At 42.5% G+C, this 18,119-nt stretch overlaps 1 protein-coding gene across 2 annotated transcripts in view; it reads left to right on the top strand.

Annotated features, from left to right (window-relative positions):
• Window positions 1-18,119, top strand: part of LOC145259276 (cell division control protein 45 homolog) — an 88,519-nt gene that overhangs the window by 21,446 nt on the left and 48,954 nt on the right. For both annotated transcript variants that reach the window (XR_013864148.1, XM_080117116.1), the window contains exons 5-6: window positions 46-169; window positions 15,638-15,741. Coding sequence is in view for 1 of the 2 variants with exons in the window: in XM_080117116.1 (XP_079973242.1) it covers window positions 46-169; window positions 15,638-15,741 (228 nt within the window). In the remaining variant the exon portion in view is untranslated. The remainder of the gene's footprint in view (window positions 1-45; window positions 170-15,637; window positions 15,742-18,119) is intronic.

The raw sequence follows: 18,119 nt of genomic DNA, 5'->3' as shown, positions 1-18,119 counted from the left end.
TGCATTGAAATGATTAATTTTATTTTGATTTGATGATTCTTGCAGCCACAGACCTGTCGATATCCATAATGTCTACAATGGTGTACAAGTGAAACTTTTAATGAAAGACGAAGAAATGACAGAGATTCCAGATTATGATGATGTTTTTAAGGATGATGAAGATGATGAGGTAATTTTTTTTTTTTTTTTTTTTTTTTTTACACTTTTCTTTGCCTTTTTTCAATTTTACCTTTTGGGTTTTTTTTTTTTTTTTTTCCTTTCTTTTCTCTTTTTCAATTTTTTCTTTCATTATTTTCTCGTTGTTCTTGTCCAACATTCTACTAAAAAGCAAAAATAAAGAAAAATCTTCATGATGTAAGTAGCCGTAGCGAAACAAAAATCATATCCCAAAAATCACATAAATTGATCAGGTAGTTTTATTTTTATTAGTGACTAGCGGAGGTGCCCAGCATTGCCCGGGTGTTTTGAAGGTGTAAAAGAAAAAAAAGTTTTGGTAGGAAGGTAGGCTCGAACCTGAAGCCTTGCCGCAAAGCTTAAAAAGAGAGGGGGGAAAAAACCTGACATCTTACCCACTCAGCCATGGAAGGAGAGGAAGTGAAAAACATTTTAATTTAACGATTATAAAATTAAATGACAGGTGCGTGAATTTAATGAGGTCGAACATCAGGTGACTTAGCTTTGGCGCTGCAGGCGAGTTTCTGCGTATTTGTTTGTTTCCCCCGCTAAGATGTTGGGGAAGTGTCCTGATGAATAGCAATTGTGTGATATGACAGGGTTTTTTCTCCCCGCATTGATCAAAACTGATTACTTTCTGGACGTTTTGGCACAAAAGGCAGAGAACGTGATTTCGCTTTTATACTGAAAAGCGAGACAAAGACGCCGCAAGTGAAAAAATCTTGAAAATAGCGTGTAAAAGTCGCTGAAATTAAAGATATACACGAGCTCGTTTCGAAATCTTAGATATCATAACATAAGTAGTATATAAAAATATAAAAGGTTCAAAAAATGCACACACACAAACACTCACATTTTCGCTTTTATACTGAGACGCGAAACAAACGCCGCAAGTGAAAAAAATCTTGAAAATAGCGTGTAAAAGTCACCGAAATTAAAGATATACGCGAGCTCGTTTCGAAATCTTAGATATTATAACATAAGTAGTATATAAAAATATAGTAGCATCCCTCCCTCCCTCCCCCCTTCTGAAGCCTTTTCCGGGCATACACAAAAAATGCACACACACAAACACTCACATTTTCGCTTTTATATTTATAGATGGGATGATTCCAATGTTTTTTCCCCATTCCAATACAATTACCGATTCTTTATGAAATTCCTGATTCCGATACAATTAGCAATTCCGATTTTTTTTTATAAATCTTTAAACATTTAACTATAGATTTGTTATTTTTCCCCGATTACCGTTAAAAACACGTGTTAAATGTGCAGATATTTTCTTAAGCATAAAAATACACTTGTGGGGGGGATGATCTATAGATTTTACTGATAGTTTAAAATCAATAAATATTTATTATTTTATTTTTACTATCAGTGGTGTAAGATTTTATGTCTAAACAAAATCAAATAGAAAATTAAAAGAATCGTTTTTGGTATCGGAAAACAGGAACAAATTTTCCGATACAGATTTCAATGCTCCAAAAAGTTCTGATTTTTCCAATTCCCAATCAATCGTTCCAATACTAATTTTTATAACAAAAATTTTACATAAACAAAGTTGGTCGAAAATGGTTTAAACAATAAACAAAAGATTACAAACGTAAGAAATGATGTAATTAATTTCTTTTCTTCGATAGCCCATCTGGGGAGGTACGGCTCTGAGCATTTTTTCCTGCCTTCACAGTGTACAAAACCGACTTTGAAATATAGTGGTGAATGTCCTTTTTCCTACAGCCTCTTTCTCACAAGCGTCAGTGCTAGTCTTTCTCTACTCTAGTTATTGGTGCCTCGACAAAGGAGAAATTGGACTTAGTAATTCACTCGTTCGTCCATTCATTTTCACACTTTTCTCAACCATGCTTTTGATTTCTTTGAAATTTCGCACAAACATTAGTCATGGTGAACGTAAATTTTTGCCAGAACGGATTTTCCGGGATAATTCTGATTGCTCCCCCTAACGGCCATTATAGGTGTAAAATTGTCCGAAAATCGTTCGTTTCTTTGCACTTTTTTCAATAATCATTCTTTGAAGTTTTTTGAAATTTTGCACAAACATTAGTCATGGTGAAAATAAATTTTTCACTTGTGGAGGAGGACCCCGCATGCTTGGCTTGTTTTCATGATAGGTGCTCAACTAAGCTCCGATCTCTGCCATCCTCCCCCAAAATATATTTATAGCAAGAACTCGGTCTAGCAACAACCACTATCAATAATTTTCTTTTTGTGTACCTAGAGTTGAATGCAAGTTCTATGAGCAAAGTTTATTTCAAGAACTACCCATCTGTGGAATATGATACCACAGGGAGGGATATTTCCCAGCTAACTACATTTTTTTTTTTTTTTTCAAGTCCAATGTTGACAAATTATTGAGACATTGTCTTAAATAATCAAATTCTGCCAGTATCTCCAATCCTCAAGGTGTTTGTGTCACAATTCACTAGATAAACTCATTAATTCTTATCCTCAAGTAGCCTTTAATCCTTGATAAGCGATGATGCATGAGTTAAAACAAGAAAAAACTGTCAGTTTCCAGAAAATATGTTTACCATGAACTGCACAAAACCGGCTTCTACATAAGAGCGGCAATTAAAGCAAATTACATTTTTTTTTCTTTTCAACAACATGAACGAACACAAAAGAATAAGAAATGGCTATTCAAAATGTAATATTGATATTTTAGAATCAAAGCTATTTGCGTCTGAAGTTTAAAATCCGCCTGACTTAATTTCGTATATTGGATTTGCTTTTACTGTTTTTTTAAACAAGGTTTAATAATAATATTTCTCAATTTTTTAGATGAGGATCGATAATTTGGATTATTCAGGCTACTAATTATAGGCAAAAGGACAGGGGGGAGTAAGACAACTCAAAGAAGTGGTGCATAAACTGCGCAACAATCACCAACTAAACAGAGTATAGAATTTAATATATTATACCTATTTACTATGCCTCCTAACGGGATAGAGTTAGACACCAGGGTCATTTTTTAACGTGGAGAAAAGGTACAAAAATAAGAAATTGTCTCAGCCGTGAAGGACTGATCCTCCACCTAAAGAGAACAAGAAATGGAAGTGCAGCATCTGAAGAACAGATACTACACTTTGATCTTGTTTATATATTTTATTGAGAAAGAAAAAATTGAACATAAAAAACGTACAAAAAATTCAATTCAACAAAATTAGGCACAAGGCCCTACAAGAAATTGGGAGGGGGAGGGTACAGGGTCTTTTTGACTACGTAACAGATGAGACTTTGAAGTCTTACTCTTGACTGGCAACATTTACCAAAATACCTCAATCACTCTGTGGATCCTAATCTAACTAATAACCCCAGCGTTCAATGTAAAATTTAACTATGTACAATTTGTATATTCATTTCTGTATGTTGTGTGTGCATTTTTTTTTTTTTTTTTTTTTTTTTTTTGTGTGTGTGTATGTGTAAGAAAATAAAGTTCGATTTCATTAGAAAGAGTTCTTGAATTAATTGGCATAAAATGTTCGTGGAGTGGGAAAAAACTAATGAAAATGTTCATTTAAAAAATAAGGAAAAAAAACTACTAATGTGTTGTTAGTAAGACCCCCCTGTACTATTCTATGTGGCTAGATCCCCCACTGTTTTCCGGGGAACCGAAAACAAGCAGAGCATCCCTAATGGGGTTTGGGGAAGTGGCCTTAATGGAGGTGGGAGAAAATAAAGCAACGGATGGAGGGGGTAGGAAGGTGACCTCTGAGTAGGGGGATGACCGGGGGCATCAGAAAATAAAGATGAGGAGCAGGGGCGTTGGGCAGACTCAGAGGTTCTCTAATACCAAAAAATAAAATCAGGAACAGGATCTCATTTGTACCACCAGTCAAGAGTTACTTTACTGAACTTATAATGCTAATCTAGGCGGGATGGGTTCCGTAGGACCCAGCACCGCCCATGCCATGCCTAAGGAGGGAACACGTATTGAAACTTGGCTCCTCGACGGATGCACAAACTAGTGCTGTGCACCCACCTCTTGTCAAATTCCACTCTAGGCAACCTCTTCCAATCGCATCTGATCTTTACTTTAAGCAAATGTTTAAAGTAAACGATCAGATCCCGATCAGGAACAGATGTCCCTTCGTGGACCAACTTGAGGCGCGTGATCCAAATGGTCATGCGCGCTACTGCTAGGATCGCCAGGAAAACCAAACTTTCCTCCCTGGGGAACGGCGGCTCCATGTTGTACACAAAAGTTCCTACGTCGAGATCGAGCAGACACTCGGCATCGATGCGAGCTGTTACCCCCTCAACGTACCTTAATAGGGGCTGTATCCGGCTGCAACTAAAAAACGCGTGCTCGATTGTTTCGGGCTCGCGTTCGTCACAGCACGGACAGAAGCGGCTGGTATGTTCTTTATACCGGAAAAGTACGTCGAAGAGGGGCAGCGCATTTCGGACCAGTCACCAAGTCAGGGAGAATTCCGAGTTATTCAGAATCTCCCGTCCCGGCGCCCAACACCATTGAGAACGGACAACCTCCATCGACCATCCCATCCGCCTACAAAGTGGATCCTTCGCGGCCCCCTCCACTAAATCCCGATACAGTTTCTTCCTTGGCTGATCGAGGACATTGGTCCCCGGCAAAGCTCTAAGAGTGGTTCGGCATTCGGAGAAGAACTTGGACTCCCCCTTCGGTCTACGACGACCTTCTACCGAAGGGTTGGGTTTGAGATTGGGAAACGAGTTCTCAACCACAGGGACCCAAGGAGCGTCTCCTTCAAGCGAACGACCCAGGAAAGCCAATCTCTCAGCGTTTCTATGACACAAGAGACTGGGCTGACCCAGGCCACCCTCGCTCGGACTTTGAACACAGACCTCTCTGCAGACATAATGCTTACCCTTGTTCCACAAAAGTGAATCGAGGCGCCCTTGTAAGCGGGTTAGTCGTTCTGCAGGGAGAGGAAGTACAGACAAACGGTAAAGGATGAGCGGAAAGACGTATGTAGCACACGCCTCCGCCCGACCCTTCAAGGACAATTTCCTTCCAATCCAAGTCTTTACTGACGATTTGACCTTAGACTGTACTTCCGACCAATTCTTTTCCAGCTGAAGTCCCGGTCCAAACCAGACACCGAGAATGCGGACCGGTCCATCGGTCCAGCTGAAAATACCTGGAAGCGAGTTTACCCCGGTCCAGGCCCCCAACCGCAGGCCAACAGACTTGCTACGGTTGAAGATGGCCCCTGTTACTTCTTCGTATCGAGCGAGCGCCTCGACCACCGCTTGAACGTCCGTGAGGCAAGACACGAACACGGTGATGTCATCGGCGAACGCGGAAACCCTGGCTCGTGTGCCTCCAGGGAGAGCTATTCCGCGCAGGACTGGTGTAGCCGCCTCGTCCCTTAACTTGCGAAGGAGGGGTTCCAACGCCAGGACATACAACAGAGGCGACAGCGGACAACCCTGTCGCACCGACCGAGAGACAGCGAATGACTCCGACAGCTTACCGTTGATCTGCACCGCTACCGTCGGCCTGTCATACAGAACAAAGATCCACTTGCGGAAGTCCGGATTAAATGCGGCGGCCTCTAGCACAGATCCTAGGAACCAATGGTCAACCCTATCGAATGCCTTGGACTGATCCAAACTGATCAGCGCGGCTTCGGCGTCGTCTTCTGTCCCCTCTATGATCGAGCGTATCAAGTGCAAATTGTCTTTAATCGATCTCCCCTTCACAGCATAAGTCTGGTCCGGTTCGATCAAGTCAGTGATGACAACCTGCAAGCGATTCGCAAGAATCTTTGCCAAAATCTTTAACTCTGTGTTTAGCAGAGTCAAGGGCCTAAAATCATCAAAGTTTTCCCTCCCACCATGCCGTTGACCTTTCCTCAGCAATGTGATCACACCCTTGGTCACCTGTCCAGGGATGGAACCCTGGGCAAACCAATGGTTGAACATATCCTTCAGAATAGGGACCAACATGGGCGACAGCCTCAAGTAAAACTCGTAGGGTAAACCATCAAGCCCCGGGGATTTGTTATAGCCGACCTGCTTCAACGCAGTAATGACCTCATGTTCAGTAATAAGACCATCACAGCTAGCCGCCCGAGCCGCCGTGAGGCGGGGCGAGTCAGCCAAATAGCTGCCAAACTCATCAACCCTGAGTCCGGGTAGTTGGGTGAAGCGCACCGATAGATGCTCCCGAAACCCCTCGCAGATCTCCTGAGTCGATACTAAGGGGTGTCCTTCCAGGTAATGTACTTTACGAATGTACCCATCCGAACCGCGCCTTAAAGCAGCCTTACGCTCAACAGCGTCAACATTCACAGCCTCGTTAGAAACTTTCTTTAACCTAGCCCTAACTACTTGACCTTCATACCGCTCGCTAGCCAAGCGGTTGAGATCTTGTTTAGCTAGTGCTAACTCTAGGGGGTCCCCCCCTCCACCGCCCGGGTCAGCTTATCCTCTAAACGCTTCTTTGCCTTAGCCTTATCTATCGCGAGGCGTTGGCTATACTGGACAGAGAAGCGCCTAATTTTGGCCTTGAGACTAACCCACCACTTACTCCCTGTAACCGCCCCCACTAAAGCCCGCTGAATTAGCTCAGTGACCTTCAACCGGTAGTCCTCCAGCTCCAACAAGGTGCTGTTGAACTTCCAGTATCCGGCCAGTTTAGGCCTAGCACTTAAGCTCAAACGGGCCATAACAAGTTTATGGTCCGAGTGTCCTAGCAAGTGGAATGTGGGGCAAGATAGGAAGTCTACATCACCTCTTCTAACTAACATCCGATCCAAGTAAGTGCTTGGATAGGAAGGCACTACAGGATGCCACGTCCACATCTCCCGCCCCGGATGATCCAGACGAAATCTGTCGACGAGATCGCACGAGGCCATCAGGTCAGACAGACTGCTGTCACACCACGCCGACCCGCTAGTCCCCCGACCTTATCTATTTTGGGATCAAGGATTGCATTCCAATCCCCCATTAAAACTAACCGTTCCGGATCCACTAAGAAGCCCTCCAACCGTCGAAAAAAGGTTGCCCTCTCTACAGCAGCATTGGGAGCATAAACAGCAACAATCCGAAAAACACTACAATTAACAGCAACATCAACAACAAGCGCCCGCCCGTCCTCACCTGCGTGAACAACATTCACCGACGCTGACAGGGTGCGACTCACTAGCAAGGAGATTCCACGACTATAGGTATTGCCATATGCTGAGTAGACATCGTAATCGTTTACCAGCACCTGACAATCCCCATCACAAACAAAGTGGGTCTCCTGGATAGCGGCAATATCTACCTTGAGGGACACCAAGTCTCTCACAACGCGCGAGGCCTTGCTTCGACACCTGATGCCCCTCACATTCAATGTAGCCAAGTTCAAAGACATGATCACTTACCTCAAGCACTGTCACGGCGGGTCTGAAATCCTGGGCAGTGAGGACATGGCAGGCCTGGCCAAGGCTGCCGGTAAGTAAATCCGATGAAGGTGATCCATCCTTGGCCACGCCCCCCACGTCCAGGGGGAAGGTTAGTTTGAGTGCCCTGTATAGCGATGGGTGTACATACATGGGGATTCTACCCTCACATTTAAAGAAAATGTTGGTCAGTGAAGGATGGTCCCTATCCACCAGCTGCTGGCCTGGGATCGCATTCTTCGCTGCCTTAATCATTGCCCACATTCCTCCAGTCCTAGCGTCCTTGTTGACCCTAACGAAAGTGGTCAACAAGGGAGCGTCCTTGAATTTAGTGGGATCTGTTACTAGGTCTCCACCGACTTTTTCAAAGTTTTTTAGTTTATTGTACCGGACCTTCTGTTGTCCTTTAAGGTCCGGAGCCGGTTGGAGAGGGTCTGTTTCACAAATCCTGCTTCCTGGCAGGAAGGGGAGCTTTTTGGTCCGTTCAGTGCGGACTTTGGGAGTGGGGGAGGGGACCTCTTTTGGTTGATGGGGAGGCTGAGCGCTTGGGGAGGGGGTAGCCTGCTCGTTTTCTTCTTTTTGGCTCCTGTCACGGGATGAGGGGCGGGAAGAGTTTCTTGGGGCCTTTATAGGAGAGGGGGAAGGTTGTTCGGGTTGCTGGGGTGTTGGGATCACAGGGGGCTCATCCTGTGTTGTTGTTGCGAGGGAGTCCTCAGTCTCAGTGGGGGTAGAAGGGTTTGCGCGTGTCTTGCGGCTTTTCCTCCTCCTGGCCCTCCTGATCTCTGTTGCGCTCAGGGCCATAGAGACTGTTGTTGTCTCTTCCTCTGCCTCTGACGCGGCCTCCTCCTCAGATTCTGGTAGTTTCCTCTTGTTTGAGGAGGAGGGTGTCTGTGTGTCCATTTTCTCCGTCTCGCTCTTCGGTTGTTCTTGGTCTTGGGTGACTGTCTGCAAGGATGGCTGTTTGTTGATCTTGCCTTTCTTTACAACCGTCACCCAGCCTGTCGGTGCCTCTGGAGGATTTGCGGCCGGCGCGGGAGCAGCGGCTTGATTTGTTGTCACGCTTGTTCCCGCCGCTTTTGTGGGCTTCTTCCCTCCATTCCTCTTTGGACAGTCCTTCGCCATATGCCCTTGTTGTGTGCACAGCCAGCAATGAGGCCTCCTCCCTTCCACTATAAGGGAGAGTGTCCACTCTCCGAACTTGAGTGTGGCTGGGATGGCGTAGAATCCAGCCTTGTCCAGGACCATCTGTACTTTGTAGTCCCCGGTCATGATGTTTCTTAATCCGCGGACCGGGGTGACTTCCTCTACGTCTCCATACTGGTTTAGGATAGCCCCCAGTTGTTTGGCCTCCATATAGCAGGGGACTTTAGAGCAGAAACATTTGGTCTCCTCTTGTTCATATAGATGGGTTGGAGCTTTATGTTCCTGCTCTGATGGCAGGTTCTGGACAGCCTGACTGCGTCTTCGGAGGTGGGGAGCAGAACATCCCACTGTGCGTAACTCCTTCTACAGATGTAGTTGGCGGGAATGTTCTGCTCCAGCAACACGTTCATCATGGTGTCCTTGTTGACGCCCGTCAGACCCCTTGTCTTGGTGTCTGAAGTTATCAGCGAGAGCACTCTTTTCTCCAGAACTTCCACTTGACCCGGGAGGGGTTGGATGTTGTTCCCCTGGGTATACTCCTTGTAAGTGGAGTCGAAGAGTGCTCTGTAGTCTTCGGGCGTCAACTTCCCTTGCTGCTCTTTGGGGCCCCATGCCGGTCCTCCATCCTGGTGGGTGTCAGCTGGACTCGGGTTGGGGGGCGTAGCTGGTGTTGTGGGGCTCTCTCTTGTTATGGGCATTTTTGGTTTCGGAACTGGGCCGTTACCAGGCAAAGTAGGCCATTGTGTCTTTGGCGTTGTTTCGTCCTGGCTTGGTTTGCTCTCAGGGCCGCTTCCCTTTCTTATTTTCTTCCTTTGCTGGGTGGCTGTCCCCTTGGGGGATGGAGGTGTCTCCCCTTCTGGTGCCGTGTTCCCAGCTGGAGCCTTGGTGAGTACTGTCAAGGGTGTCTCTCCTTCCAGCTTGCTTTTGTTACCACTGGCCGGAGAGTCACCCCTTTTCCGTATTTGGTCCTCTTGGGGAGTGTTGGGGGGCCAATCACTGTGCTGGGTGGCTGTCCCCTTGGGGGATGGAGGTGTCTCCCCTTCTGGTGCCGTGTTCCCAGCTGGAGCCTTGGTGAATACTGTCAAGGGTGTCTCTCCTTCCAGCTTGCTTTTGTTACCACTGGCCGGAGAGTCACCCCTTTTCCGTATTTGGTCCTCTTGGGGAGTGTTGGGGGGCCAATCACTGTCTTCCCCGCCGAATAGTGAGCAGATGGAGGCTATTACATCTTCATCCAGCGCCTCGGTTTGGTCCGCGGTGCTGTTTTCCTCCTTTTCTGTTGGGGAGTCGCCCTTTGTGGGAGCGGGGGATGGGTTCCCCGGTCTTCCTCCCTTGGTTCTGCCGTCCTGGGGTGCAGCTGGTTGGCTGGGTTCTGCACTTTCCCCAGCTAGTGACTTAACGGCAGCTTTTTCCGCTGGGTTGCCCTCGTGGGGAGCGGTTGCAGGTGCTTTTCGGGGGGTCGCCGCGGGCTGCGGCCCTACCCTCCCGCTTTCTTCCAAGGTCGCCGCGCGCCGGGGCCCTACCTTGTTTCCTGGCGCCGTCTCGCCGGGAGATGCATCAGCTCCCTCACATAGGGAGTCGTTCGCAGTTGAGATGCTGCGCATTTGGGGTGACGTACCCCTCCTGCCTGGCATCGTGGCGGTTGCACTGGCCGCTGGCGCAGACCAAAGTGTAGTGGGGGAAAAGAAAACCCAGGGGAATGGAGGGGGAGGAGCGGACTTTGAAGAAATTAGAGTTTTTGACTTCCCCTCACGGGGATGTCGGGTTAGCAGCTCAGATCCCCCCTCGCGGGGGGAGAGCAGAGAAGAAAGACGCAGTGGGTGCTAGCGGGTCAGAGTGCCGCGTCGCAATTAAGAGAGAGAGGGGATAGGCATCCCTGCCCACAGAGGGGAGCAGAAACGAAGCACCCGCCCTACCCCACGTCACCCTACCCACTAACTTACCCCAACGGAAGCGAGAAAGAGAACCCTGTCTGCTCGATCCACTGGGAGAGCAGCGAAGATAGACAAAGTTTGGGCCTGGCAGGTCAGAGTGCTGCTCAGGCAATTAAGTGTGGAGAAATTAGACCATCCCCTGTCTCTAGAGGGAAGAGACCGGAATGAAGAAAAAACGCATGCAAAAAACAACAAAAGCAGGTCTCAACTACCAGCTAGTGGTGTTGGTCCTGAGATTCCAGTCTCCCTAAAAAAGGGGATCGGTTTCCGGGTCCAAGCTCCCACAAATGTGGAGTCGGTCCTTTAGGTCCTGACTCCCCAAAGGAGGGGGTCGGTCCTTGCTAACGAAAGTTAGTATGAAAACACCTTAACCTAGCCCGAAAGCCCGGTGGCGGAAAGTTTAGTAACTGAGAGAACAGATACTACACTTTGATCTTGACTACAGCAACTATTAATTTTAGCTAACAGATATGGGCAACATTACTATATATACTACTAGTGGGGGTTACCCGGTGTTGCCTGGGTATTTGTAGATGTAAAAGAAAGCTATGAACCCGAAGGCGGAAAAGAAAGTGAAAGAAAACGTGACATTTTACCACTACACTAGGGAGACATAGGAAGTGAAAAGCATTGAAATTTAGCAACGTCAATGAAAAAGTTGACTTGCAGAAACGAACCTTGGCTGGAGGCCAGTTTCAGCTTTCCGTTGTTTCATTTATTTGTTTGTTTCCCCACGATGTTGGGGAAAACCAACTCCCCACAAAAAGGGAGTGTCCAAATGAATAGCAATTGCCTGATATGATATATATATATATCCCCCCCCCCCCAGATTGATCAAAGCTGATTGCTTTCTGGACATCCCGGCACAAAAGGCCGAGAAGCCGCCTCCGCTTTCCATTCAGTTTCGCTTTTATACGAAAAAGTCAAACAAACACGTGAGAGGAAGAAATAGCATGAATTTTATAAAAGTCGATCAAAATATATCTAGAGATGACGTCTCTTCGAAAATCATAGATATTATAATCTAGGGAGTATATAAAAAGTTCTAAAGAATAGTACCACAACACCCCACCCCGAGAATCTCCGTGAAAAAAGCCTTTGCTTGACATACAAAAATGTGCGCGGCTGTTTTGTCTTTTATATATAGAGATCATATAAAAGTCACTTTGTGTGTGTGTTCTTTCCTCATAGGTTCTGAAACAGCTGAGCTTACCTTTTGCAAACTTCACACAAAGGTTATTTATGTGTCTGGCAGTGTTCTTAGATATGTTTTGTACAGAAATTCATTCGATAAACATCGAAAATAAAAATAAAAATCCGATCTTAAAAATAGTCTTTCTCTCTTATAGATAAAAAAAAAAAAAAGAATTTTTACAGGGGAATATTTTACATTACACCGGTCAAGAGATAGAATAAAATCTATACAAATCATTTCTTAAAAAAAACAAAAAAAAAACAGATTTATTGCCATCTGAAGATAGAGCTCGGTGGTAGAGCATTCAACTACAGATCAAATGATCCCCTGTTCAAGCCTGGGGGTATCTCACCTTTATATTTTCATTTTTTTCTTATTAATGAGTTCAGTTTATGATAAAAGAAGACTTACCATTTAAAATCTCTGCAAATCATTTATTTGTTTGCATATTTTAAAACTAAACATTAATCAGATGTGACTTTGCCAGGGCATTCAGTGTCAAGCCCAAATATCAGTTGACGTGATATTATAAGCAAACACAAAGATAATTTGCTGAACGACCTTATTATCTTTTTTTTGCAAATTAGTCCACTGAGCAAATTATTGCTCGTAATATATAATAATCAATAGAAGATTGATTCTGTAATAATATATGCACACTGCATAAAATATCATGTTTAAGCGTATTGTACGACCGGACAACACCGGGCGACCAGCTAACATATATAGCAATAAGTAGGGATTTATATCTATTCCTTGTTAAGAAAATGTTGATAAATGGAACTGGAGAGATTTAAAGCTTGCAAAAACATAAGTATAAAAACACTTGTTGCAGTGTTTATATGCCCCCCCCCCAATATATATAACACTATTTATGACCCTGGAAACATTTGTTAACCTCCCTAGTCGAAAACTCAGGCAGTCATGCATGTTTGACACATGGTTTTAGAATTCCAGATTTCTCAAAATTCTGCACATCAGAAATTATGAATCTCTCACTAAAGTGGTGCTGACAGGTTGATGCCAAAAGTTTAGCTGGGTGACCAGAAAAATCTTAGAATCAGTCACATGTCTAATGTCAGCAAGCAGACCACAAAGTATGATAAATAAATTTCTTTAGAACAAAAGAAAAGAGAACAGAAAAGGGAATAGAAGAAGGAGTAACCTCCAAACAATAGAGGTGAAAATGCTAATCTCAGAGATGGGAGTCAGAATTTTCATTTTAAAAAAACATTGTTTTTGAGCAGGTAGAAGAGACTTGCTCCCTAGCCTTGAAGTGGTCGGGGGGGGGGCAGATTTTTGGATCAGGCAGTTCCAAGGCGGGGATGGTTCCCTGAAGTGGTAAAGAGGAAGATATCACCTTTTCATCCTTTTTCCGAGAAACCGTCTGAGAGAATTTAAGTTGTAAAATCCTGCATCTTGAAACGGTTTATGCTGATTAAGTCTAAAAAATGTAGATAATTTAATTTTTTTTCATTGCACAACTGTATCTGAATTACTTTATGCAATAATTATTTTTGTTCATGAGAAAACTAGCCTGGGTGCCCGGCGTTGCTCGGATGTTTGGAGGTGTGTGTTGAGCAAAAAAAAAAAAAAAAAAAAAAAATGGTGGTCGGCAGGCAGGCTTGAACCTGTACCGCAAAGGAGGAAAAGAACATGAAAATAAAAACATGACCTCTTTGCTGTTGCGCCCATCACCAAACCAGAAGTGACGTAGGTTTAAATTAAGGCTAGACAATCGAAAAGAGAGGATGACTTTCGAAAATATTGGCAAAAAAAGTGACCCTCCTTGTAGAAAAGTGCCCAGTTGAAGGTGAAGGAATTAATGTTTTTTGGCCAATTTTTCGATATTTGTCATCTGAAGGGTCGAACTTCAAAACGATATGAATCATGTGAAAATCTGTCATCTCTGCAGAAAGTTTTTGCAAGACATACAACTACACATACATACATGCATTTAAACAGACATGTGAGATTTATATTATAGACTAGCGGGTGTACCCAACATTGCTCGGGTGTTTGAAGGTGTAAAAGAAAAGAAAGTTTTGGTAGGTAGGTAGGCCTGAACCCGAACCCTTGAGGTTAATAGACTGATGACTTACCTGTCATGCTACGATGGCAGAGATCTGAAAATGTGTGAAATAAAATCCTTAAAAAGTGATGTGACCTGTGCGTGCTTAATGAGGTCAAACATCACGCCACAGTAAATGAAACGTTCATAACCGCACAAGTGGCAGGTGCGTGCAGAATTTAATTCCGCACTTAATTTTACTGTGGGATAGTTCTTTTGGGTTTTTTTTTTTTTTTTTTTTTTTTTTTTACCTTTACCCAACTTTGTCTGGTTATGTTTCCCAGCGTGTTGGAGAAAACCAGCTCCTCCTTTATTAGGGGAGTTTGTCCAAATGAAAGCAATTGTCTGATATGACAGTGAAAACCAACATTGACCAAACGTAACGTCCATTGCTTCCTGGACATTCCCGGCCTGTGGCCGAGAACAGCGCCTTAGTTTCATGTCAGTTTCGCTTTTATACAAAAATGCTGAATCAACACGAGACGGGCCAAAATAGCAGGAATTGTGTAAAATTCAATGTATATAAATCTAGCCGCGACGCGTGTTCGCAATTCGTACATATTATGATCTACATGGTATATAAGAAGTTCTAAGTGATAGTACCACCACACCCACCACCCCACGAGAACCCCAGAAAAAAAGCCTTTGTTGGATATACAAAAACTCTCGCACGCGTTTTGCCTTTCATATATATATAGATAATTTCCGAAGATTTTATTCATTATTGATTACTTTGATTTTAAAAGATGACACAGTTGATTTCAGATATTCCCTGAACCTGACGCCAAGCTACAGTTAAGGTAAGCAATCTGCAAGCAATGGCAGTGCACCTGTGAGAGAAGAACTCAACCCTGACAACTAACAATGAACGGCCAGCATGTTAAAGGTATCGCCAACTAGAATTAGGGTTGTGCATGTTTTGTGCGCTCAGAGCACCAGTGGTAATTCCAGTGACTGGTCACGTTTTGAAGGGTCCATCACTAGACAAAGATAAAGGTGTAACCACTGAGACTTAAGGTGAGTACACATTGTGCGTTGACCGTGCTTGTACGTTATTTACCCATCCGACTTGTTTACACACACATATGTGTGTGTATATATATATATATATGTATGTAGTAATAGGTGATGATCTATGGTGATAAGTAGTAAGATTGTTCACTTAAAAGCAAGAATAGGTTTAAGTCTCCCAAAATTCAGATTAGAATTGTCTGCAAGGACCCAGGGCATAACAGAAAAGGTAATGTGTGTATACTTGCCTCCCCATGAAGGGATAGTCAGACACAAGGTTGGTTTTTAATGTAGGGGAAAATCCATTCTGAATACGAACACAAATAAAAATTGCCTCGGTCATGAAGGATTTCTCCTTCACCGGCCAAAAACAGAAAAGGCAGAGTGTAGCATCAGAACAGATACTACACTGTGATCTTTAAGTAATAGATAAAATTTAGTTGATGGTTCGATCCTAGGCGCAGGCAATACGAAGAATACATTTGCAATTTACTTAAGGTGGTTGATGGGACAAGAGAATGCTGGATTTAATAATGGGTTTTGTTCAAAATTTTGTGCAAATTTCTGAGTTCAACAGAAAGATTCCAGAGTTCAACAAGATACATTTGAAAAAGACGAAAGGTGACACCGGCCGAGACATCATGCAAATAATTCTTAAGATGAGAACAGTAATCCGAATGATCCGAGTTTTGCTAAGTGTCTTTATTTTTTATTTTTTTAGTCTGGTGTCGAAAGCGATGACAGCGAGCAAGCCTCAAAAAGGAAGCGCTTTGATGATGAGTATGTTCTGAAGAGACGTGAACGACGCCAGTGGGAAGAGAAAAGGTAAAATGACTCCAAGGATCTATGTAGTAACACACTTGTACCTATGTACATACATTATCACCTAACACTCTCACTTTAAGAAACGTCGAAGATGAAATGCAAAAAAAAGTAATGGATGATTTGCTGATTGACAAAAATTTGAGATTTTTAACCATTTCAAAATGAATTGTTCCAAAATTGAATGTTATGTTATAAATAGCAGAGCATTATATCACCAGGATAGCTTTATATATTAATTTTTTAGCACTTCTATAATAATAATGATAAAATATTGAATTTCAAGTAATATTATGTAATTGTTATGTTGCTAATAGCAGCGTATGCAAAAATAATGCAAATCGATAATGTAGAAAATTTATTATTTGTGAAAAACAGTTCCTATATGGTTAAAACTACTCCGATTAGCTGAAGCGGACATCTTGGGTCACATGACAGAGGCAAAGGGGAAGTAACTCAGTTGAAACACCATGTATACCAGACAGAAGAAACTGATAAGTCTGCATTTATCACTTGGAAAAAAAAAAAGGTGCAAGTCTATAAATGGTCCACAAGTAATCTTTTTTACTATAAAAATCTGAAAAAAATCTTTATAATGTACGTACTTGTCACTGCATGAAAATGTCATAGTCCAAAAATTACGTAAATCGATCAAGTAGTTTTGTTTTTTTTATTTAAGAAAATCAAATATTATGTATATCATTCAAAAACAAGATGGCGTTAAGTTTTTCTTCAGTGAAATGTCTCATAATATTTGATTTTCTTAAATAAAAAAAAAACTACTTGATCGATTTACGTAATTTTTGGAATATGACATTTTCATGCAGTGACAAGTACGTACATTATAAAGATTTTTTTCAGATTTTTATAGTAAAAAAGATTACTTGTGGACCATTTATAGACTTGCATCAAAAAATCAAAAAAATATCACTTTGCTTTAATCTCCTCAAGTCCGTGTTAAAACTTTTCAAAATTACTTTTCCAAAATTAGTGCTAGATTTCCGAGAAATCGGAAACTGACTTACCTCCCTTGTTAACTCCAATTTGAATTGGAAGATTTCTGTCTTTTTTTCATGATTAATTCATTTTCTATCTTATTGATTTCCATAATAGCTGGATATGTTACTATTTGCGACATGACAATTACGTAGGTACCATTTGTTTTATTTGAAATTCAATATTTTTTCGTTATTATAATATAGAAGCATGTACGGCACAATCGCGTTGACACACCGGTTCTTGCCAGATCACCGAAGTTAAGCAACGTTTGTGTCTGGCCAGTACCAGATGGGTGACTATTTGGGAAGGCTAGGCGCTGTATGTAGCTTCTGGGAAGGTTGGGCATGGGGCCAGCACCCTCACCCCGTAAAAAGAACTGTCGCTACAAAAGCATCTACAAAGTTGTAGATGGCCTATGCCCCTTAGGGGCTCAAGGCTATGGATGGATGGATAATATAGAAGCATCAATTTTTTTCCCAACAGCATTTTTTGTATATTAAATTTTTACCCATTAGGTTCCAATCTCATATAGGACACAAAATAATAATTCATTTTTAAAATCTATAAGATAATACATAATAGTAATCTCTTATTTGAATGATTCATGCATGCGCAGTCATAAAACAGTTGACAAACAGATAAAACTCTGATGACCCCCCCCTCCCACATACCAATTTTTTTCAATTTTGACCCCTTAGCAGCCCTTTTTTGCCGGATGAAAACTGATTAGAAAATTTCCTGCATGTCTAAATACCCTATATACCAAATTTAAAGTCTGTAAATCAAAAATTCAATGGGTATATAGGTTGAGAGTTGTCCTCACACATACACACTTTTATAGAAATAGATTTTTTTTTTTTCCAGCAGCATCATTTCTATATTAAATTTGACCCATTAGGTCCCACTGTACTATAAATAAAATATTAAATAATTTTATTTTAAGATCTATAAGAAAATATATAATAGTATTGTTTACTACATAAGTATTCTAAAGAAAGGATTAAATATTTTGCAAATATTTACTGCAACAGTGCAGACTTAGTCGAAAGCAACATGAATCCCGATTTGTTTAGCACAAAGAAAAAGAGAAGTGAAGAGTAAAGACGAAGAAAGAGTAAATCGAACCCAAACGAAAAAAAGGGGGTTTAGATAAGCTAGTACATCCATTTACTTTCGTTTGTCTTGAATATTAGTTTTCTAGAAGTGTAAGTCATGTTTAGTTTTAGAACTAGTTTGCAGTAGACAGAACAGTTTCCGATGGTTCGTTGTTCTACACAAGTCCTGGGAGGTGACTTGTTTGCAGTAGACAGAACAGTTTCCAATGGTTCGTTGTTCTAAACAAGTCCTGGGAGGTGACTTGTTTGCAGTAGACAGAACAGTTT

This window comes from Euprymna scolopes, chromosome 34, assembly GCF_053919585.1.
Source record: "Euprymna scolopes isolate OS-2025 chromosome 34, ASM5391958v1, whole genome shotgun sequence".
Taxonomy (NCBI): domain Eukaryota; kingdom Metazoa; phylum Mollusca; class Cephalopoda; order Sepiida; family Sepiolidae; genus Euprymna; species Euprymna scolopes.
The sequence above is the reverse complement of the archived record's forward strand: the minus strand, read 5'-3'. Positions and strand labels throughout refer to the sequence as shown.